Source organism: Plectropomus leopardus, chromosome 9 (assembly GCF_008729295.1).
Source record: "Plectropomus leopardus isolate mb chromosome 9, YSFRI_Pleo_2.0, whole genome shotgun sequence".
In the NCBI taxonomy this organism is placed as follows: domain Eukaryota; kingdom Metazoa; phylum Chordata; class Actinopteri; order Perciformes; family Serranidae; genus Plectropomus; species Plectropomus leopardus.
In genome coordinates, this window is record NC_056471.1 from 22627549 (window position 1) to 22653171 (window position 25623).

The 25623-nt window shown below is 39.6% G+C and overlaps 1 protein-coding gene across 3 annotated transcripts in view; it reads left to right on the forward strand.

Moving 5' to 3' along the window:
- Positions 1-25623, forward strand: part of zdhhc9 (zinc finger DHHC-type palmitoyltransferase 9) — a 38237-nt gene that overhangs the window by 2599 nt on the left and 10015 nt on the right. Inside the window, exons 1-4 of one of the 3 annotated variants that reach the window (XM_042493655.1) lie at positions 2322-2821; positions 2914-3138; positions 16419-16579; positions 23498-23656. In XM_042493655.1, coding sequence (XP_042349589.1) covers positions 2975-3138; positions 16419-16579; positions 23498-23656 — 484 coding nt within the window. In that variant the 5' untranslated portion in view covers positions 2322-2821; positions 2914-2974. The other 2 variants (XM_042493657.1, XM_042493656.1) reach the window with 2 other exon arrangements.

Here is a 25623-nt window from a genome sequence, read left to right on the forward strand (position 1 = left end):
TTTTCCTTTTTGAGGATAAAGTTATCTGCATATTTTATTGATATTTTACCATTATTAATGTTTTATTTTTGTACTCTTTCCTACTTTACATTGCAACTGCTTCACAACAATTTCCCTCGGGATAACTGAAGTTATGTCTCATCTGTCTGCTGCATGTTAGATCAGTCATATCCTCAATCTTCTGCTCGCAGTAAGATCAAACCACCTCACCCTCTCAGATTTCACCGCATGTGATGAAAAATGGCACCAGATTTGAAATTCTGACTTTTAGAAGTCTGCAGTCATGAGTACATTTGAGTTGGCAGGTTGGTCAAAGGAACATCTGACAGCTCATGTATTAGTAATGTGCTCCTCTGGAGCAGAGAAAAAACAGCAGGGATCCTGACTGATGGAGTCGTGCAGGAGCTTTTCCACCTCTGGTCCGTAACTTCAGGGCGGACTGAGAGTGAAGGATGTTTGGTTCACTCTCGGGGTCGGTTATGGTCGAGCCCTGCTCTGTGCGTCTGATAAAGTGCAGTCTTCTGCCTCTGTGTAGCAACAAGGAGGCTGTAATGGCCGTATTACTGAGCTGAGCCGACACTGAACAGTCATCACTTTTTATGTCTTCACCCAAAGTGATTTAGCGGGGCCTTTAATACAGCTTGTATGGTCTCTGTAAAATTCATTATTATTACTAGCCACGAAAACATAACCACAGACGTTAAATCATAAGTTCATGCACAATTTACACTTACAGCAGTTATGAAAAGGCTAAAGGCTGAAATAAATACAGATTCCTTTGTGACTGCAGTGGCGTCTGAATGAGAAAAAGGGACTTCTGTTTAAGAATAGATATCCTTAATACGCGATCAGTAATGATAACCTTCTGTTATCATTATATGACCTTACAAATGTTCATTAACCAGAAGAAACTTCTATATTTGATAGAGCCCTCGCATTTATGTTAGAGGCCTTTGTATCAATTTTATGCCAGATACGGTAAGCTGTAACCCAATACTTTCATACAAATGCAAATAACATAATTTTATCATCATTAATCATATGAAATAACTCTTGCAAAGATTTGAACTGATAAATATTACATACATACACACACACACACATATATATATATGTGTGAGAGTTGCACATCTTTTACCAGAATTTTGTAGACAATTGTAGACAATTTTGAAGACATTTGTTTTCTACAGGAAGACTTGTTTGAAATGACTCGGAAATGAAAATGTCACTTCATCATGTGTCCACTTGTTTAGAGTCTGGATTAGCTATAATAATAACTATATTAATAATAATGATGATGGTAATAGTAATAATGATTAGAATTATAATAGCGTAAAACATTTTTGTGATAAATGGGAGTTTTTTTGGTAATTGAGGTGTTTCCATTAGGGTTAATGGAAACCCATCTACTGTTGTCCCAGTTTGCACACATTTACAGCCGCTGTTCTGCTTCATATTAGGAGCTAATAGCTAAAGCTGCTTTTTAAATTTTCCTGGAAGGTTGCAAACATAAAAATGTCCTCAAAATAATCTTTTGGAAAAAAAAAACATGTCTTAAAAACACTGCACCCGAGGTACTCATGGTCACGTCTTTGCAGCTTTACGTTTTACAACAACGTCGTTACGGCACTGTTATTATGTCCTTTCCCGGCTCAGAGAGAAGACCACTCTGTTCCCCCTTTATGCAACTGGATGTTGTATACAGAACAGAAGGTGACATAACTGTGATATTCCTGCAGTGTAAATGCAGCTAAACATACAACATTAGGCGTCATCGTCAGCCCAGTCACATGGACACTGATGGACTTCTTTGCCTCGGGCCCCGCAGAGTTTAGGAACGCCACTGAGCACGCTTCAAAAATATAAAACACACCATAGATATTCAAAACAAAGAATACATGTTCAATAAAGTTGGACTCAATAAATCAATAAATAAAAATAGCAAGAAACACAAGAATGATGTTACACAGGTTGAAAAAAGTGTCCGTGTGTTATTTTCTGGTGGTTTCAGTGAGCAGTGATTGTGAGCAGCTCTGCAGTGTTTACCTCTGCTCTCTGCAGCCTTTAATCACACAGAGCAACACCTGAGGGATTAATGCATCTGGTGTCTATAACCAATTATCTTCCTGAATACACTCCTTCACAGTCTCCTCCCCTGGGTAATACTACAGCAGAGCAATTCAGCATATTAATGTGATCTTAATAGGACCTTCATCTGTGTCCTTTGTTCATTTTTGTTTTACCTGTCCTGCCCCTTTAAGATTAGACATTTCAATCTAGGCGTGTTTCCTGCTGCCATTGACTAAAACCGAGGGCTGGCATCCTGCAGGGGGAAAAAAGCATCAAACAGCTTTACACGTTTGCGTCCATACAGGCGGTTATTTCTAATTTCTGAAGGCTTTTATTTTTAATTTTTAATACACGAACATCCAGCAGCATGGTCGCAGTCTAATGTCTGTGAACGCGCGTACGATCATTTATGATTTATCGATATGATATGAATGTCAATCGGTCAAGGTCCGCGCTCCCAATGCAACAACCGCGGCTGGATTTACCGTCTACAGCTGGGAAACATCTGCAGCAAGCGTTTGGATGAATTTCTAATATTTTGTTTTTGATTTTTATTTTTTATATTGGCTGGTGACAGGATTGAGATTGTCGGTGTTGGAGCAGCGTGGCACTGTGGGAATGACATGCTGCAGTACAGACGGGAAACTGGGAATAATAATGGATTAGAAAACACTGATGATGTGACTGCGACACTTTAATAAGAAAATGCTTTACAATCATCGCATTGTGCAGAAATCTTTATCATTCCTGAGTAAGTCGTGGGTTTGTTTTGCCAGTGGACTGCCACATTGACTGAACCCTGTTTGTGAGAGACACCAGTTTATTGTCTGAATCGTTTCACAGTTTAACAGCTGACATTAACCCAAAGAAGGACTGAGGAGGACGGATCTGAGGAGAGGACACCATGTCGGCGGTGATGATTACACGAAAGGTGCGAAAATGGGAGAAGCTGCCGGGGAAAAACACGTTTTGCTGCGACGGACGGGTGATGATGGCCCGGCAGAAGGGAGTCTTCTACCTGACCCTGTTCCTCATCGTCGGGACCTGCTCTCTCTTCTTCGCCTTCGAGTGAGTTCATTTCCTGTGTCTGACTCCTAATGACATGATAGGATTTGTTCCAGAAAGTGCTCATAAGTCACTTTAAGGCTCTTGTGTCCCCCTCCCAGACCACAGATTCACAGGATTTCTTAATGTACTTAGGGGACATTTTCACACTGTCCTGCTTGTGTCCAGCCACTTTCAAAAACATATATTTTTAAATCACAGAAATCTTTCTTGATTATATTAGTTTTTATTGTGCTGTGCTCGGACTAAGCATTCAAAAAAACTGGGACTTGATTTCTTATGAAAAAAATATGGAAAAAGCAATGAGCAACTTGGCAAAAAAAATGTCCAAAAAATTGCAAGAAAAAGTGACAAGGAAATTACTTGAAAATTAGCTGTGGGGAGATTATTAGATATCATCACAAAAAGGAAAAAAATGCTGTTGTATTTTTAATTCTTAAAAGTATATGTTTAAAACTGGTACAAAAAAAAAATTTTATTAAATTTTTTTCAACACATTTTTTTTGATTTTGTACTTTTATTGGTGTTTATTCTCAGGTAATTTTCTTGCTCTTTACTATTTTCTTGCTAATTTTGGGGCCATTTCTTGTTAAGTTACTTTTTTCCTTCATTTTTTTTTTAAAGAAATAAAGCTAATTTGCTCATGTTTTAAAGGGTTAACATGCTATTGCATATATGCTAGCTAGCTGTCAGATTCTGGCTGAAAATGAGAATCAAGTGGCTGCTTTTTGCTCTTATACTACAAAATCCCCCCCTGCATATTTAGCTATTTTTACTATCCTGACAGAATTTAGCATGATGACCAACTTAATAACTACCAGGTTGTCTCTAAATCTATAAAAATGCAGGAAATGGGATTCAAGTTGCTCACTGTTTTTGTAGAGGGAGGACCCTCAGACCCCCCCATTATTGAAACCAAAGTTACGCCCTTCTATATGACCCTCTAGTGAGTTATTTTATCCAACATTATCCAACGTTAGAACTGCGATAATCAGTAAATCAAACAATTAGTCATGACCGAAAATTAATATGAAGCTATTTTGATAGTAGACACATTTGCTTCAGTCTGTTTTTGAGAAAGAATATCAAAATCCTTTTCAGACGTTAATATTTTCTGGTTTCCATTGTCCTCTGTGATTGTGAACCAAATATCTTTCTAGTCTGGTAAAACCATCCTGACAGTGCGAGCTCAGCTGTCTGTGAAACAACAGTGTCATCAGGATGGTGTTACCAGGCGAATGTCTTTCTGGTTTGGGACTAAATAAAACGCCCCAAGATGTCAGCTGGGGCTCTGGGAACCTGAGATGGATTTTTAAAAAAAAAACAAATTATAGATCAAACAATTTATCGAATAATCAATGACATGTTGATTCATCTTGGTATTTTTAGCATAGGGCTGCAAGTAACAATCATTTTCTTTATTGATTGGTCTGGCAGTTATTTTCATGATTCATAGATTTAGCATTTAGTCGATGGAAAATAAGAAAACAGCGGAAACACAGAAACAGAACACAAGATGATGCACTGAAATTTCTTGATTTATACACACAACTACCCAGAACCTAAATATTTTCAGTCCCAATCATGTGTGACAAAGAAATCTGTAAAATCCTCACATTTGATTAGCTTCAACCAGCAAATATTTGGTATTTTTGCATAAAAATATTGCCAAAATGATCAATCAGTTGTTTAAATAGTTGATTATAATTGTTTCATCTCTAATTTGTAGTCTCATCTCAACCATTGCCATTGCATTTATGTGATAAACCACGGTTTTAAAAGAGTGTTGGATATTTGTGAGCCTCTCAGATGTGGTTCTCTGCATCAGTGTGTTTTCTTGTGCAGCCTCACTGTAAACTGATCTGTAGCCTCCTGTAACGCCTTCATTCGCAACAAGCAAGAATTCTGTTTTGCTGAGCTCCCGGGCTCGCTGAAGATCCGTGTTTTGTTGCTAAAAATTCAGTCCCTGACAGAGAGAAGGTTTATGATTGACCACATACTGAGGTGTTAAATATTTAATAGCCCTGGCTGTCCAGCTTCTCCTCTGTTTTTTTCTGTTGTCTCAGCAGTTCTGTCTCAAACCACTACTCGCACAAACCCAGTGGACTCATTAGCTCTGCAAACACTGGCTCGGATGCAGCATGCGAACCCCAATCCTGTCAGCTGAGGCTGCACAGAGGATTGTTTTTAAAATGAAGAACATGAGCTTGAATGATGATCATAAAGCAGCGCTGCCTCTCATTCAGATGGCATTCATTTTCTGTTTTTGTTTCCTCTTTTATCTCTCTTGTCTCGCCAGTTTTTAAACTGACAAATCAGGCACAATGATATAGCACAAAATCCTGCTCTAAAGCACAGTAACCCCTCTTGACTGTGGGTGTGTATGCAGCTACTGGGCCAAATGGATTTGGAGCATAGCAGAGAAGAGAAGTAGCTGCTCTCACATAGTGCCAGGCCCTTCCCATCTCTATCTGCTCTGCACTTTAATGGCCTCCTGCTTTTTTCCTTTTGAGTCGGGACAGAAGGAGCTGTTGTCCAGCTCGGAGCAAAGAGAGAGAGATGATACTTCACACACCGAGCGTCCGGAGCCCGGAGGAGGCATTGCGGTGACTAATGGCTGGAGGGTTGTTAGCATGCTATGTTCATATTACAGTTGAACATAATTGTCTCTCATGAGGGGATGGTTATTAACACGGAGATTGTGCCCAGACAACATGGGGGTAATTTTCCAACTTGCCATTAGACGGCACGTTGATACGTATTTGATTTAAACCTCTGACAGAGTAATAGCCTTCTCTAAAACTACTCTGAGGTTTAATGCATTCACAAACTGCCCATTTGCAACAACATTTAATACAAGCATTAAAACTATAGGTCCAGTCTTTCTTGGTAGTGCTGATTAATCTGCAGATTATTTTCTCATTCAATGGATTTACCTTTTTTTTACTATAAATGCAGAATATTATGAAAATTGTCAAGTCTAATCAAGCGGCAGCCTCCAGGGCTGGAAAATGAAGCCAGCATAGAAGTGCCAGAAACTCTTGATCCTTAAGAGGACACTTTAGGCTGGCCCCAACAGTGAGGCAATCCCCCAAAACCCAGAAATAAACATGCTTACAGCGTGGTGTCAAAAACAATTTTGGTCTCTCTAGATTATTTACACATTCATGACAACTGTGGGGGTTGGACTTTAATATAACTCCCCTGTTTAAGTTTTATTCAGGCTTTAAGTTACACATAATTAAGGCGTGGCTGCTTAAGTTGCTACCACAGTGATAACGCTGGTTAACGTAATCACGGCATAACCCCAGACTCCCAGAGTGGAGGCATAGCCACAGCTGTCTTTATTTCAGTGTGTGTTTTCAGTTTCTAAAAGTTAAGTTTTGGTTGCTTAAGAAGTATTGTTCTGTGTATGGTTGTACTCAAAGACCCCCTAAGAAGTAGGATGCTCAGTTTTCCAGCACATTTTGTTTTAACGTAAGTAAGCCTGTTATTTGATAGCAAAAATTAGCATTAGCTTTATCATAGATATCTGTAACTGTTAATCAGGATCCTGGAAAAGCCACTCAGCTTTGCTTTCAGTGTTTTTCAGTGGCCACTCGCGGTATTGCAGCAAAAATAATCCCCTGTGGTCCCAAAACAAGGTCAATTATGACTCTTTCTTTGATTGAATTTTGACCCATGGTGGTTTTATATTTGCAAAACTTCAAGCCGAGAAAAGCAATTTTAAAAATCTATGACGCCATCACAATGTATAGTCTATGAGCCGAAACTCACGGGCGAGGCCAGCGGGAGAAGTACTTTCTGTATACTCAGTTGGCCACATACTGCAAACATCATACGTTTTAAAGAAAAGCAGCAAATCCTCACGTTTGAGAAGGAGAAGCAGTGAATGTTTTGGCATTTTTATATTTTCATGTGGTGCCAACATCTGGTCATATATGTAATTGTGCACTACTGTGGTTGACTTTCCCATCAGCCTTGGCTGTGATTTGTGTTTAGTGCTACTTAGCAAATGTTAGCATGCTAACAAATGTTAGACGCACAGTACAGCTTTTACAGAGCCGCTAGCATGACTGTCCACTCTAAGTGTTGTTAGTTAGTTGGGTTTTTTAACTCATCATGTGCCAAAGATGAGTGAAACTAATCAGTCATTAATAGTAACCAAAAAAAAAGATCCACTAATAACATCTCCAATATGATTAATATGATTTATAATATCGTCATTGTTCCAAGTTTGACAGTCTACTGCACATATGCATGACTCTGCATCGTTATAATCAAATTTTTAGAAGCAAATCTTTTTTCATCAGCTAATTCTGGTGCATTTTGCTGTAGTTCATCATCCTGTTGACACATTTACTGTCCTTGCAGCTTTTTTTCTGAGGATTCATTCATTACATATGGGCTTGAGTTTAAGCTATGAGCTGCACTGGTGGCATTGATGGGAGAACAGAGAGGGCAGTGTCCCACCGTGGGCTGGCTCTCTTCCAGCACCAGCAGAGCAGACATCTCACTTTTATCACCAGCCATCGGCACCCCGTGCAGGGAGACCTCTCTGTGCTTTAATTTGTGCTAAACTGCGGAAATGAGCAGCCGAATACACAAATGGAAAGACCCATTAGGAATGACTAAACAAATTATTCAGTGAAGGGGTGGGCCCTGCCTGTTTTTCCCTTCACTGGCAGAATCAATTTTAGGACTGTGTCCTCACCCTGTTGGTTTCATGTCCACTTTAATACTCACCGATCTCATTTTTAAATGGGATATTACATTTTTGCACTTTATCTGTGGTGCTTTACGTGTATCCACAAAGGGCTTCCACACAGTTGGATGCTCACTGGTTTGGTTCCTATACGTATGTTTGTAAATGTGGTGTGTGTGCATGTGTGCATGAGAGCATGCGGATAGCCGCCTATGGTGCTTGGATGAAGGAACAAGAAAACTGGAACACAAGGACAGTGTGTCATCTGTCTGTCCACCGCAGGACGCTGAGCCATGAGGCCAGAGAGGCATATGTGCATGTAATCAGACTGATCCTGTCTCTTTGCCCATGTCTCTGTGTGTTTGTACTCTACATCCTTACATCCGGCTGACCACCCGTCCTCTCAGCTTCATAAAACGTGAAGATTTATTGAGCAGAAGTGCAGAGCGAGCGGCTGCAGTCAGAGGAGATGTTGTAACTGACCCCATAGCCTCCCTCAGCATCTGACCCCGCCCTTTCTCCTCTTAGCCAATCAGAGAGAGACTGCCGACTGGCTAAATGAGCAATAATGTGATTTATGCCCTGTTCAGAGTACATGCACCATTTACAGTAACAGTGATCTACAGGCTTTGTTCTCTGGAAGCTTCCCTGGCAGGAGGATGTTTGTCTGTGGAGGGTGAAGTGATATTTTTGCCCACATCCTGTGCCATACAGGGAGCCATACTTTATACGTTTCCTCACTCTGCCCTCATCTATTTGGCTTGAAATAAGTGCTCTCCTAGATTGAATTTATAGATATGGCTGCCTTTTTTGTCAGCTGGTAAAATAGCTAGTATTGTTTTTCCATTTGGCTGAAATTAAATCAGCAGATTTATCGTCATTCTTCATTTCACTTAGTGAATATTCTGTGACGCAACATCTGTAATCCAAGCTTTAATCCTCGTATGAGGACCAAGACCCTGGCTCTCATGTTTCATCTCTCTCATATGGTATTTAAGTATTGCATAACAAAGAAGACTGATTTAAAACAGGCAACAGATTGCATCCTGTGGAGCTTTAATGTTGCTTCTTTTTTTTAAAAATCACTCATATATTGGATTTCCAAGAGTTTTAAAGGACGTTTCTGGTCGGATATTTATAGTGCACAGAGAGGTCAATGCTATTGCTCCAGCTTGTGCCTTTATATAACAATTTCTTTGAGTCAAAGAGCTACATATTAAATTTTCTAAAAAGAAAAAAATACCTGTCGATTTCTTAAAAACGTAGAAGACTGTTTAAAACTTACTGCTGTTGTGAAGGTATTTTCAGATTCCACAGACGCTCTTTAAACCAACAGGATGAAAAATATTCTGTCTGCTGCTAAAAGGGATTTTTCTCATGTTTCTCAAGTTGTGACTGTATTTCTTAATGCAGGTCGTTAGACCTGACATATGTCTTTGCTCTTTTTGTGAGCCATTTTCATTATTGTGAAGTTAAATATAAATACTGGACAGTAACATCCATTTAACTTTTGAATATTGGTTTGATGTAAAAATTTGGATTTTTGACCTGTTTCCCAAGTTACATCTCCGAACCAGAGGAAGAAGTACTGAGATCCTTTACTTAAAGTAAAGTAAAGTAAAAATGTTGATAAATTAAAGTGAAAGAGGAGTAACTAAAGCAGAACTAAAGCTATGTTTTTTTCTTACATAGCACATGCAGTATTATCAGTCGTATGCTCAGTGCTTCGTTTTTGATGCATTCGGGGAAAACTACTTCAAAGTAACACGGGGTGTAAGTTAATTATTATACAAATTATCATTTGGGGTGTTGAGTAGAAGGTTGAAGGTAGATTTATTAGTAATAAAAAAAAAGTTTAAAAAACAAAATTACATTAATTACAAGTGTTTCTTTACTTTTTAAATTTACTCATTTGAGAAAATGGTCCCCTGTTATACATCACATTGTTAGACTTTGCATCAGCGAATGAGCAGCATTTTGTTTTTGTAGCTGTTGTCAAAGTGGAGCTAGTTTTAACTAGTTAAACCAACATAGCGGGAGGCCCCTCCAAAAGGCTGCAGGATGAATCTGTGGGATTGTGAGATGATTAATGAGTGAAAAACAAAATATTTTTTGAACGTTTATGTAAGAATTTTATTTTTCTCTAGTTATTTTTGTGAAATTATGGATAATTTTACTGTTTTGGAAACAGTTATTTAACTTAAACCATCTGAGAAATTTTTAGTGGAAATCTTTCTCTTTGAGTTTTTGTAAGAGGCTGCAAGCCAGAGAAGTTGAGAACCACTGCTATAATCTTTAATCTTTAATTTGAGATCTGAAAAGCAAGTCAAGTATGAAGTATGAAATGAGAAAAGCCAAGTGAAGTACATACTTCAAAACTGTACCATTCTTGTGTAAATGTACTTAATTGCCTTGACATGAAATAATTAAAAAATATAAAGTTGTCACTTAAATAATGACTTGACTTGATAATTTTTCATCCACATGGTTGGAAAAGACGTAAGAGTTTTGGGCCATTGGTAAATGTTGTCAAACGACCCTCTGGATTTCTCAAAGAGGGCTGCATTTATTTTTCAAAGTGTGTTTTTATGTCTGAAACATAATCATATTACATGAAAGGCATGAACTGGAAAGGCGTGATCATAACTGTGTGTCAGAGATTTCTGCTGCAGAGGGTCTTACGAAATCCATTTCTACTGAGAATATTTACCAAGTTGGGTAATGGAGTGGTTTTCTGTCTGTTTGTGGAGACAGCAACTAGAATTTTCGAGCTTTTGTCCTTTTTGATCTTTGTTCAGATTTTTGTATGACAGAGTTACTGCACCGCAATACATTATTCAGCTGTAGCATGATTCATTCAGATCCTCAACGGCGTACAACTGTTAAGTATTAATAACGGAAGAGCCTGAGATGCCCAACAGAGGTTAAATGTCATGAGTCACTAAAGCATGACACGGTGACGTTTTAATCCTGAGTTCAGTGGTTTTATTGCTGAGAAGTTGAAGTAATTTTAATTCAGCGATAACCCGACTTTACAAGCCTCTTTTCTTTGAGCTCGTGTCATCCTGAGTTAAGGGGGGAAATCCTCTGGATCAAAGTCTGCAGCAGACACACCCTAATGCATCTAATGCTCACACACACACACACACACACACACACAGTAAAGTGAACTTCACACTTTCCATACAGAATCAGCAGCACTGAATTTAACTTATCTCTTATGTAACACGATAAATTTTCATATTAATGTGATTCTTGTTTATTTATGACAAGCTGATTGCAGGTTTGTCAGCTAATGGGATCCCATTTTTAAACTATAAAAAACTTCTTTTCTATATTCAGAGAGCTCAGGGTCTAATGGTCACTGTTTAATGATTTTCTGACAGTTGTGTAGGGGTCCATTAAGGGAACAAAATAGAGTGCAGCATATGGCAGAAACACTTAACTTGCATACAAAAGCTGAAAGACTGAAATATATTTTTGTGGTTTTGAATTCACGGCCTACACAAGTTTAAACATATCACCCCTCAAATTGTACGATGTTGACTGAGATATTATCTTTTTTTCTTCACACATTCTTCTTCCTTATCAATGCCTGGCCACTCTGAGAATGAAAACCACAGGAGAGCGGCGTTTAGATGGACTATTTTCAGGAACACTGTATACATGACTGCATTTAAAGGCAGCAAGAGATTTGGTTGTCATATAAGCTGGAGCAACGTAACCTCGAACAACGTTTCATACGATATCTTACAGATTACAGTTATAATGTCCCACAAAATAACACCCTTACGGGTTAGATTACGTTTCAGTTGCTCATTTTCGCATGATGAGGTTACTTGACATACTTATTTAACATAAAATAACTCAGCTTTTTGTTTCACATGGGACACAAACGCTGGTCTCCTGGGTCACAGTCCTATGTTTTTTTGACCAGTCCATCACCTTGTCCTCCTTAAACTGCCTTCACACCGCCGTGTAACCACTTTGACAAAGGATGCGATGGCAAATCACTGATCATTGAAATTACTGAAAAAATATTTTTACATATTTGGACAATTTACCAGTCATCTGAAGTTTGGTGGAAATGTTACCAGAGGCGCATTTTTTCTTCTGGTTGATTTATAAGTTGCTAGCGCCATGTTGTAAATCTCAAGATATTTAGACACCAACACTATCAGCTTCTTCTTGTCTTCTTTCAACCTCCACTATGCCTGCTATTTGATCGTCCAAAATTTGGAGGCAACTACCAAAAGCTCAGCACAGTGAATTCTGCAAAGCAAAGCAAAATCTGTGTGCATTCACATGGGTGGCTACCACTTCATATCCTGCTGTCGTGTTTGAAAACTGCTGTCCTTTGCTGCCTTCATTTCATTGAAATGTCCGGAGGCGGCAGGTTACTGCGCAACAGTTTCAAAGCCCCATTTCGTGGACTTTTTCGGTCCTTAAGCCACGTCAGCTCACTTCCTCCTTTGGCGACAGCCTGCAGCATATAGGTTATGTGATCACAGCCTCCTGGTTCATGATTATGCGGGTTATATATGAATCATAGTGCATTACTTTAATAGTACTTTGTAGGCATGAGTAGAAACAGCAGATGATAACAACCTGCCTTGAGCTGTTAGCCTCAAGAGAAGTGAAGCGGGCTACAGCGATCTGTTAAACTCACGTCTTTCTAACTCCTCACCCCCAGATTTTTTATCATCTTCAAACTTGTAGTCTTCAGCCCCAGCTGATGCTGACTCAGGTTACATCACTTGAGGCAGTTTGTCAGACTTCACACAGCTGCCTCTGGAGCCAAATTTGCTCTAGTTCTCAGACTTCAGTCAAGTAACCCTTTAACACATAAGCAGCATTTTCATGTTGGAGCTGGACGGGGTACTTGAGTACTCTACACCACTGGAACTAGTTTATTGTGAGGCTCAAAGGAGAGGCAGAAAGACTGGAAATGTGTCAGTGGCATGTTAGTGGCACTTGGCGGTCTGATTGATCGTCTCGCCGATGAAAACATTTTCCTCACACGGACACAGGACCTGATTAAGTTCAGTTTTTTTCCTCCTGCCTTTGTGGTGACTGATGAACACATAGCACCACCCTGCTCCTCAACAGCAGCGGAGGAAACGGTCACATCCAGGAAGGACGTGTAGAGCCTGATGGGAAGCGATGATTGAGCGTGCCTCCAATACCTACCAGTCATCATTACGGGAATTACACTTCATCGACAGACTCTCCTCAGTCTGAATCCAACTGGCTGACTCGCTGCTGCTGTCTCTGCTCTAACAAATGGGCCAAACACACTTCACAAGCCTGGTCCAGTGGAAATTTCTATTGATTCGATCTCTGCTCCGAGTTTCCATTAGGCTGAAAAAAGACACTGCAGGGAAACTGCTCAGACCAGTTCAGCAGGTGCTGTGTGTGTGTGATTGTTGTTGTTTCATTAGTGCACAGGTATGCTGACGTACCTGCATGGTGTGTCTACATAAACAGGTGCGACCAAACAGGTGGACTTTGTTCTCTGCCATGTTGTGCTGACTGGCAGTTGTTTACTCAGCTACATCCTTTTCCTTTTAGCTGTGTGTGTGTGTGTGTTTGTGTGTGGGAATGCGTAGATGCTACGTGCGCTCTGAGAATGAAAGAAATGCCACCCAGACGAGAAAGAACAATATTGATTGTCAGTGTCCAGAACTCAAAAATGTTCAATTTACCATGATTGAAAGCAGAAGACGGTGGCATACCCTCCGTTTCTGAAAACCCACTTTATCAATCCAAATAGCTGCTGATTGATTAAATGACCTGTTGTCTCAGCGCTTATTATGGGATGTCAGAGGTACAGTGCAGTCCATTAGGATTTGGACAGATACATCTCTTCTTTTTTTGTGTTGCCTCTGTACAACATTCACTCTGTAAAAAACATTCTCATGCTTCACTGCTGTGTTCAAGCACCCAAAATACTTTATAGGTCAAACTCATTTATGTAACTGTATCTGCAGCGTTTTGGCTGATACGTGATACAGATAAATGGCTGCTGTCCATATGGGATATTATATTCCACACAAATGCAACTTGCACAGTATTTTGTATGGAAAAATATTTTTTTAGTCCAAATTTTCTATATGTAGAGCTGCTTCTAAAGATTATTTATTAGATGTGTTACTTGACTGCTTATTTTCTCTAATCATCATTTAATCATTTGGTCTGTGAAATGTCAGTAAATAGTAAATAATAGTAAATTTACAGATGCATAAAGTAAATAATGCATCTGTAAACTTTGTTTTGTCTCAAATCCAAAGATACTTAGTTTATTATCATTTGAGGCGAAGAAAACCATACATTTCTCACATTAAAGGGATATTTTCTCTGAACAGCTTTGTGTCATAATAATATGGGTAGTATTTCCAGTGCCTGCGTCTCTCTGCTCCCCTTCCAGCTTTTGCTCAAACTGCTGGCTGTACCACTCATGCAGCTGCCACAAACAAAGAGTATAGAGGTGCATTAAGAGACTTACCCGCCCCGCTCTCTCTCTAACACTGATCATGTGATACATCTGATGGAAAATAAACCAAGATATGTTACTGTACAACCTATTTCTCTCTAAAATGTTTTCAGAAACCTATTTTAATGCCCTGTTTAGCTGTAATAGCACGAGTTCATGCATAGGAAGTGGGCAGCATACTGTTTCCTGCACAGTGAAAACAGAGGCTGAAAAAACTGAGATTAATGGTAAAACTAAGTAGCACTATTATATATAAACAAAGATTCTGTTACTGCATTGTCTGTTTCTTGCCTTAAATGTGTTCGGTTTTTTTCCGGTCATGTAGCACAAATTTCAGAAGTATTTTGCTATTTTTCTACTGCATAGACAGCCTAGTTCTGTAAAAAGACCATCTTTCCAGCGTTAAAATACTACTTTAAGATGCTAGAAATAAGGAATCTGTAAGATTTTTCCCTTGAAAAACAACTTAATTAATCAATCAATCATTTAAATAAATGCAGATTTATTTGCTGTCCATCTACTAATCGATTAACCGATGAAATGTAATGTAGTCTGATGAAATAACTGATGTATGTCTCTTCAGAGGAGATATTCATGTATTGAGTTTTAATTGTCCAAATTTCCATCTTCCATATAATGAAGCAGAGTGTCTGCAGGCTTTATGCCTGACGTGCAGTACAAACGTTAGTCTTGTACAGGATATGGCACAATACCTTGCTCTCCTGTAGTGCAACATTAGTGTTGCATTATGAATATATGATCCCGGCCACTTGGGAGGGAGATGAGGCTGCACAGTTTAACTATTAATAACTTCATGCAGTAGCCTCTGCTGCTGCTGCTGCTCTGTTCTGTCGCAGCACTTTGCACTGCAGCTCACATCTGTTATCGCTCTGAGCAGCAGGCCTTCTCCGTGGAGCCCTGCTGGCTCTAATCTCAATGGCCCGGCAAACGGAGTTATGCTAATGTCCTCCAATCTTCTTCCAGAAGGTGAGGGGGAGCGTGGCATGGTGTTGTTTATTCACGGCCATGACTTCGGCTCGGTCCAGAGAAAGGGCAGCTCTCGTGGTTCGTGACCTTCTGCTCAGAACAGCAGTTTAGAATATGTACGTTGTCGTGTCATGCCCTCTCTGCACATGCTCTTCTTGAGAGGGCTCTCCAGCTTGTGTTAAGGTTGTTGTCTGCAGTCATCATGTAGTTGTGGTGCAAAAATATGAAATATTTTAATTCAAAGGGTATTTCTTTTGGTGTGAAATCTAGGGCTGCAGCTGATGATTCAGTTTATCTGGGAATTATTCGTTGTTCTATCTAAAAAATGTCAATGTTTTGAAAAATGTCCATCTCATTTCCCCAGATACAAGGGGACAAATGGTCAACCAGCACTCAGAAATGTCATATTAAGTGTACTAGGGTTGCAGCAATATACTGTGTTTTAGGTATACCTTGATATGAAAGCTGACAATTATCATAACGTGTATATTTGCTTATCTACAGTTTTGAAGGAAAAAAAAGCAACTGGACGGACAAGCTTACCTTTATTTTACTTATTTATAAAAGGGGGACTTTTTACACATTCTTCCTTTTAAAAATCGTTTTAAGTCATAATTAAAATGATAAAATGTGTGTCCAACCAAAACTTTTTATTCTTTTAAGGGTCATCCTGACTGCTAATGAGTTTGTAATTCCTTGAAACTGCAATATTTTCTGAGATGGTTATCATACCATAAAAATCTTTCACTGCTGAAACCCTATAGCAATCAGTGATGTAAAACAAAAAAAAAAAAACAGCAAATACTTACTTAAGAGAAGCCACATCCACAAAAATTATAAACCACCCGGTAATCGAACAATAATTTAATCAACTACCCATAGTGGCTTTAATCATGACAAAGCAAGACACAAAGTTTCTCACTCACAGTTTTGTTGTTTACTTTAATAAGGCCAAACAGAGACAACTGTACCTGCAGACAAAAACTGTGGCTTGACAGCTTTTCAATAAATGAAAATAAAAAGCTTTCCCCTCTTCACCTCTCTGAGAAACTTTACCTGTGTTTAGACTGGATCTTTATCTTCTCTGTTTTCCTACAGATGCCCTTACCTGGCTATCCATCTGTCTCCGGCCATCCCAGTTTTCGCTGCCCTGCTCTTTCTCTTCGTCATCGCCATGCTGCTGAGGACCAGCTTCAGTGACCCCGGGGTGCTGCCGCGGGCTCTTCCAGAGGAAGCCACATTCATCGAGATGGAAATTGGTGAGTTACAGGCTTAAAGACTAACTTAGAAATATTTTTGTTTATTCTCTGCGTAGTTTCAAACACTTCATTTCCTATAGTTACAGTTTGTTGTTGTTTGTTTGTTTTTAAGTGATGTTGTGTGAGCTAGTCCATACTAGCTGGTAGTCTACATACAGGAGATGGCGGTCGACACGCTCCCAGGTTGGAGAAGCAGCAGGAGTACAGCCACAGACGTTAAACAATGTACTGCTATGAACGGGGGCAGCAGCAAAACATATTTCTAGTCACCTAAAAATCAATATCAGTTTAAAGATGTACTGTGGGGTAGAGATGTCCCAATCCCGTTCTTTTACCCCAGATCCCAATCAGTCATTTGATGAGGACTGTCTGCTGATACTGATACTGCATCCTGATCTGATACTTGGCTTTACCTGCATAGCTGCACTATGCACACTTCAAGTACTTTAAAGTTATTACAATCAGTCCAGTGTGTATGTTTGACAGTTTAATAGCTCTGCATTGCAATACAAGTAAGAATATCTTCATCCAAACAGTTCCTGAGGGTTTTATTTTATTTCATTTTCACAAAATTACAAAAAAGAAAAACTAAAAATATTTTTATATGGCTCTTATGACAAATCCACTTAGTGCAGCATTTTTATTTATTTATTTTTTTCCCATGAAATAGCAAGTAAACAAACTAAAATGTGTCTTCAGAAATTGCTCTCAAATCAACTTAGTGCAGCATTATAATAAAAGTAGAGAACATTACAAATAAGTAATATAATCATTATGGCACTTAAACTATTGCTCAACTCGAACATTTACATTCACAACAAAGAAAATTGGTCACAATTTTGCTTGTGAAAGCATTATAGTAAAACTAGATCATTGAAAATTACAACAACAACAGCATATAAACTCATACAGAAGTAATTCCTCTCAATCATCATGTTTGACCTGTATGGCAGTTTTCTGCAGAGACTCTGCTCCTTACCTGTATTTTTTGATTTTCTTCTTAACCTTTGTGTTCAGGATGTTTATAGGCGTATACTCCCACAGCGCTCAGGTGAGGTTACGACTTTATGGAAATGTAGCAACCAGGCTCAGACCTTAAGCAGCAGGCATCCAACAGACAACGCTCTGAAGGGAAAGGCAAATATAGTGAAGCAAAACATCAAACGAGAGTGAATCTGTGGTTGGCTTTTACTTTTACCTATGCTGGCGAGTGTGTATAAATTATTTTCCCGATTTTACCCTACTGTCACACAGCCCTCTCTGATGGGGAACTGAAGATTTATTTATTCTCTCTTCAAAGCCAGAAAAACAGCTATTTTCTTCTCAGAGAACCAGGAAGCTGCTGGTCTAGTGCTGCCTCAGTTTGTTAGTTTGTGTTATTGTGTGACTGTGGTGAATCTGAACTAACCCTTTAAAAAACAGTCGTAATAGTCCTCATTGCACATTTAAAAACAGGATCAGAAATACTTTATTGATCCCTGGGGGGAAATTGCAGTTGCATTGATGCCAGCAAAAAGAATTATAGCAAGTAGATATAAGTACCAACAACAGTATATAAAAATATAAAATATAAAATAGAATAGAAATACTGTAACAAAACAAAGACAAGACATACAACAGCAACAACAAAAAATACAAAAAACATAATGAAATAAAAGTATTTAGTATCTTTACAAACCTTGGGATAGATTTGCATATGGTGAAATGCTACTGACCAAAATGAAGAATTATTTGTCTATTTATTGTTGTATTTATTGACATTATTTTGATTGTAATTGATTTGAATACACCTCAGATTTACTGTTACTAATAGTTTCTACTACAACTAACAGAATTTCTCTTCAGCTTTTACTTAGGAGAAAAAATCAGCCTTTAAACTGAAGAACAGGCTAATGATTTGACTCTTTTGGTAGATAATTATCAATATCTGCCAACTTGAAAATGTTTATCGCTATATAATTTTTAGGCAGATGGCCCAGCCCTAATGGTGGTACACATTCATTGCTGTGAACAGAAGAAAAGCCCAGTACCATCCGTATTCTTGCATTCAGTAATAACACTGCAGATTATTGTCAGGTGTGAAGCAACGTGTGGTCTCACCTCTTCTCGTGTGATTGCTGTGCAGCGCCTCACCTTGAAGTGTGCACTGCTTCTCTGTACAATCAGTACTGATAAAACCACCAGGCACAAATCCCTTATCTATATCCATCCAAATGTTAAATCAACAACAGGACAAATGGTTATTACAGCTCATGTGCTGTTGTGTCTTCATTTAGGTTGTTTTTTTGTATAAAATGACATCCAAAGATCTGGACTTGGTGGAAGCAGCTCAAGTGAAAGTATTTTGGAGGCATAAATACTTCAGTATATATGCTAGTTAAGCAGTGAGCAGACAGCCTCAGCCCTGTTGGTTTATTCATGTTTGTTATGCTTTATGTTGCTGAAGGTTGTGTGAGCTCGTCTGTGGATGTAGAGCTTGAACACATTCATTACAAGGGATCCTGTTGTCTCATTACACTAAACAAAGTATGCGCTGTATCATAATGACAACAAAGCCTTTGCAAACAAAAAATGAACAAGCCTTGTTGTCTTTCGGAGCATTGCAATTTTTTTTCATGTTTACTCCCCGGGCTGTCCAGAATCTCTTTATATCGGGAATCGGCTTTTATTCTGCAATATATCTGCAACAGCCCTCCCTGCCTCCTAACTCTTCTCCCTCCCTCCCTGTCTGCCTGTGTGGCTGTTCAACGTTCACTCTTTGTCTCGGTTAAAGATTCACGGTGTCCTTCAGACATCGCTCGTGCTCTCTCATTCCGGTCAAGAGGCATGGGTGGGGACTGGTCTCAACTCATGACAGAGGAGGGCTGTAAAAGCAAGGCTGAGGCAGTCGGTCCTCTGAGAACGGGTTCACTGGCAGCCAGTGCTTCTGTCATCATGACGGTGACTCATACCGCATGCCGGATGACAATGGCTCACTGGTCTAACTGTGGCTGGGATGACCCCGCTGGATAATGTACAGCATCTGCATGTAGTTCATATGAGGAAATCTCATTGGGAATTATTGATGTTAACAGAGCTGTGACTAATGATTATATTCATTATGGATCAAGGTGTAAATTATTTTTACGCTGATTGTTAAAGAAATATATTACAATTGCCCCTCAGAAGTTTTTTTTTTTGTCAGATCAGCGGTCTAGAGATGATATTTAATTTAGTGGGGCTATTGAATGCAGAAAAGCGAGAATAAATGTGGTAAATATAAGTGCGAGTGTAGACACTTAAACTCCCTCTAGTAAGTGCATCTTTAGTATCTGCGCTTGAAGCTGGCTCCAAAAGAAAGTCAATCCCCATAGACGTCCATGTTAAAATTCCCAACTTTGCAGCAGAAATAAACATGTTTACAGCCTGGTACAGAGAACAGTTGGGTTTCAACAGTCATGACAACTGTACAAGGGGTGAATAATAATAATAATAATAATAATAATAATAATAATAATAATAATAATTCACTGGTTTACATTTTTTTTAGGCTCAAAGTTACGTATATTTAAGGGTGGGGCCTCTTAAGAGACAGGCTGTCTGCAAGGTGTTGCCAGTGTCTATCAGTCAGATCCATCTCTCACTCCTTCACAGTACCACCAATCGTCCAAAAATGGACACCTGTGGCACAAACCAACGGGTGATGTCACGGTAGCTACATCCTTAATTTTATAGAGTCTGATGGATTGAACTGCTAAAAAGTGGACAGGCTTAGAGTTTAGAGCGATACAGAGCTACAGCAGAGTCCACTGCTGAGCGGACGGTTTGCTCCAGCTACACAACCTCACCATTAGATCAGAAAAAGGACGAGGAAAAGATGAATAAATTAGACTACGTCCATAGTGTTGAAAACAAATGTTTTGAATAAATGATATACAAATACAAATCTCTTCCTGCTCCTCTATATTACTCTATTAGTTACTGCAAGCAATAAACAGTGAAGTGCGGTTTGATGTTACCGTCGAGGCTAGCTAGTCTCCCAAAGTCTCATTGATTGAATGGATGTTTGTAAAAGCCCCTGTGTGCAGGATGAGTCATCAAACATTTCAAACCGTTTTACAGAAAAAGAAAAAACAGGGATTTGGGAATCTAAAAATACTCTGATATTGTTATTTTGACATAAATTTGGCATATAGCAAAAAGTAAATAATTTTCACAGGGACACAGGATTCAAACTTCGAAAATGTATTTTTCATTTCACTCGGTCTTTAATGCCAATGGTTCTCCTTTCCTTTTTTGGTCAAATATTTTACATTCCGCCTAAAACATCTCAACCGATCTCCTAAAATAGCAAAAATATTCATCACTTAAATACTAAACTGGGTCACATGACCATGTGAAGAATATGCACTGAAGCCACTAAATGAAGCACTTAGTTTAACAACATCCGTCCCACTCTTGTAGCTCTTATACAGTATGTTTTTTAATGTGTTTGAGTAGCTGTTTGCTGTTATGAGTGTGGGCGTGCAAACGGATAGCAGCCAGCCGAGGAGGCAGGTACGGATCTCATTGTGAGGCTGAGGCAGGCATGTTGATGTAGCTGCCGCTGCCTCTGTGCTCTGTTCCCTCAGCCTGTTCGCTGCAAGTCCCGAGGGGAAATGCTAATAGGAGGAGAGGCATCCTCTTGGAATATATAATGCCACTAGCAGTCAGAGCTTTGCTACCCGAGGGAGTGGCATCGTTCCCCGTGAGTGATGACTCATTAATTTATTCTCTGCTGGTTTACCCTGAAAGCCACTAATCCTGCATCCACTAGATTGATAACACGGAGCAGTTTGTGTTGTCAGATAAAGTAAATTTCACGATCTCTGTGTCTGTAGATGTATTATGGAAGGTTTATAATGGTGCTAGTTTGCTTGATTTATTCACGCAGAGACGGTTTTGTTTCACATAACGGAGAATGTTTATTCACAGCTTAATACAAATGATAAAAATGCAGCTCGGTTTATGTTCATGTCTGGATAAATTCAACAAATACCACATTTCTTATCTTGATTTATTCCCAGAAAGTCAAATGAGCATGCATGCTATTTTTCATTAACTTCACATTCACATCTTCCCCGTACAGCATGTTAATGGTAGATTTCTCCCTAACAGTTATTCTCCTGAGAGACTCCAGCCAGCAGCCCCCTGGTCATTAGCCAGCCTCTCCACCCTCTCGGCGCCTGCAGTGCTACATAATCACAAAGATCTGAATTGCCAAGAGAAGTGAATGTGTGAGAATAAGATTTTGGTTGGTGACTGCAAAAACAAAACCATCTCACCTATAAGATATCTCAGTGATAGGAACACTGTGTTATAGCGTTGCTGATAAATAATATTAACATGTAAATCCACAGTCATCAATACCGTGTTGAGCCAATGTTATCATTCAGTCACACTCTCAAGGTTCAGCTGTCAAGATTTACGTCCCATTTTTTTCTTGTCCTTGTCACTGAATCTCATATTCCTAAACGCTTCTTTAGGACCATACAGACTAATGCCACCAGGTGTGACAGGGCTGCAAGAAACTAGGGCTGCACTCGACTCAGAACTACGTCAATTTGATATAGCTGTTTGGTGTGAATATTTGACCAGTCGGATTTTCCCATCTTGAGTTTGAAAAGGGGTTTCACGATGTTCAGGGTGACAACGTTTACATTATACAGTGGGCATACAAGTTAGGCCTTTGAGTGAGTTAGTACACTAACAACAAATTGGAAATGTGTAACAATATTGTTTTTCCCGACACAAAAAATCAAACAAAAGCATGCATGAGACAGTTTGGTATTAATTTGCTGTGAGCTGTAGATTCACTCCTCCTAAGCAGAAGGAAGAAAATAACGTTATCTTGGATTCTTACTGGGGAAACCTTCTCTTCTTCCATCTTCCTCCGTCTTGCCTAAGCCGTTTTCATATACGAATTACAGAAAATATCCAGAGAATCAGGTCTGGATATTGTCTGGAGTTTCCCTTTCTCACATGTAGCACACAGTAGGAGACTGTCTGTGTCAGATGGGTTCTCACCCACTGGAAATACTCGGCTGGGTTTAGGTGAGGGGTGGCACCTGGGTAGAGTGGAAGGAGGCAGATTACATGGCGGTTTGTAATATGGTCATAAACTTGTGCTCTTCCTCTAATTTGTGTGATGATTTCTGCTTCATCTTTCTCAGCAGAAGTTTCCGAATCTTGTCATATCACCAATTTGAATCTTTTGTTGCTGTCTTTGTGGAAATTACCTGTCTTCACTCATTAGTAATTGTTTTCTTCCAGTTTTGCTGAAGTTTCATGATGTGCGTCCTCACTCACTGTGAATCATGCAGACGAGTACCTGCTCTTTTCACATATGGCCTCAATCACAACAGTCCACTACATGGACTTTGTACCATGAACTGGCAGAATAAAAGTCCATTTAATGTCTGATCCAGCTAATTCGGACATTTGCGGTCTCACATACAGCTCCTAAGGATAATGTCTTAATAATTTCTGGTTTGCAGTACATGTGTGAAAGAGGCTTCAGACTCAGCCTGCGTGTGGGTCAGCAGCTCCTTGTACCAAAGAGCAGTGTGAAAGCAAGGACGCTTACTCTGCAGCTAAATCTGGGGAACAAAATGCCTCCAGAAGTACGCTCAACACATTCTGGCAATAAGGAATAACTGCTAGACCTGCACTAGACTGAGAGGTCTCCGACTTTCAGGGGGTAGCCCGACATGAAAATTTGTAGATCTTATAATGTTCATTTTTTGTCAATATGATGTCAGAGTTTTTAACTTGTGATTTTTGAGGACGTAGTTTGTGGTGTCATATTTGATGGCAATTACATGAAGCCTTTTACAGTTATCTACTGTGTGATCAAGATTAGCAACGCCTGCTAATGAATGTTTCTTTTTGTCTCCACAGAGGCTGCCAATGGGAACGTCCCGGCAGGCCAGCGACCCCCACCTCGGATTCGCAATGTTCAGATCAACAACCAGATCGTCAAGCTCAAGTACTGCTACACCTGCAAGATCTTTCGACCGCCTCGAGCGTCTCACTGCAGCATCTGTGACAACTGCGTCGGTAAGGACTGTGTTCTGATCTGCCATCAGATGCTTTACAAAGTGAGAGGAAAAGCTCATTGAAATCAGCTTTTTTTCAGTGTTTCAGAAATAGAAAGGTGAGTAATGTTTTGCGGGGAAAAAATAGAATCCTGACGCGATGATTATCACTGAAGCCTCAATCTTAATTACACCTCTGCATTCATTTGTCACAACAATGGAAAAAAACTTAGCTTATAAATAAATGTTGGAGTAAGTAGACAGGGTGCAAAAGATTTAGAAAACTGAATCAACTGAGCCAAAAACTTCACAGGGAGGGTTTTTTTTATGGAATGTGCTTTGAATTATGAAGGCTGTTTGAACTGTGCATGTGTGTGATGTGGTGTGTGTGTGTGTGTGTGTGTGTGTGTCTGTGTGTGTCTGTGTGTGTCTGTGTGTATAGCTGTGTCATCTTTCAACCCTGCAGAATAACAGTGATTTGGCTTCTGATGATTGAGGAATGTGTCTGAGGGGAGCGTAGACTCACAGACGATATGAGAGGAGACAGTGGAGGCTCAGTGAGGGAATAAGCACTCAGTCATTGTGAACACTGGTTCATCTGTGTCCACCTGCTACACACACACACACACACACACACACACACACACACACACAGTCCAAGCATGACAAAGCTTCAGTCCCTCTTTTACTGCAGTCATATCTTTTCCTCCTCAACCCAACTTTGTTTATAGCGGTTAAAGTCTCTCACAGAGTGTGTGCAGCATAATAAAAAACAGACAGACTGCTTTACAAATGATATTTGTTTATACCTGGAGCCTTCTCTGGTTAATTTATTAAGAGATGTCTGATGCACTATATAGTCTGGGCATGTTTGGACAGTTATTCTAGCTTTTGTAAGCAGAACACTAGAGTTGAAATAAAACAGTATCTCTGTGGGTAAATTGCTCACCTGGCTCCAGAGTGCTTTCAGCTTTAATTTGCGGGTTTTGACGTTCATATAGAGTGAACAAGAGAGGTTATTCTCCTTCTGCACTCTATATTCATCCCAAACATTGTGGGGTGGAGGTGGGCACCATGTATTAGCAAGACAAAAAGTCTACAGCCATGTTGGTGGCTCTGTGAGGCCTCATCCTCCAGAGACAAAGACTTTTTCCTGGTATCCATTTATTAAGTGCTGAGATATTTCAATTCGACTGAAAGGAGGATTACCGATATATAAAAGGTTCCTTGGCACCTGGTAGCTCACCTGGTAAAGTGGGCGCCCCATGCACAAAGGGTATGTCCTTGCTGCAGATTTTCCGCCTGTAGCCCTTTGCTGCATGTCACCCCCTCTGTCTACACCTCCCCCTACATCCTATCAAATAAAGGCAAAACGCCCCCAAAAAAATATAATAAAGAAAAGGTTCTTTAAAGGGTCGGTTCAACCCCAAATCAGAAATAGACAGTTTTTCTCTCACCTGTAGCACTATTAATGAATCTAGATTGTGTGCCTTCTCTCCAATATAATGATGGCATTCGGCTTGTGACCATTGGAAAAAAAAACAATGTCGCTTTCAGAAATCTAACCTGGTTACTCAGGATAATCCACAGACTTTATTGTAAGAAGTTTCATATAGGAACTTTTTTTTTCTACTGAACTACACCCGCCAACTGTATCACAGTGCAGTAGGAAGCGTGCATCAATTCATGGACAAAAGGCTCGTGCTGGGGACAGCGTGAGTTGAAAACATTGATGGCGTCCTACTCGGCCATGCTGTAACATTTGCTAGTTTAGTGCTGATAGGTAAGCTAGCAGTAGATGCAGTAAATGCTGGCAAAAAATAGTTCCTACATTAAACTTCTCATAACAAGGTGTATGAATTATATGTAGTTACTGGACTTCTGGAAAGAGACATTGCTGTTGAGTTTTTAAAATGTATTGTTTTGACGCTTTGAGCACCACAAGCTGAGCGCCATCTAGTTCCATTATATTCAGGAGAATGTAGAAAT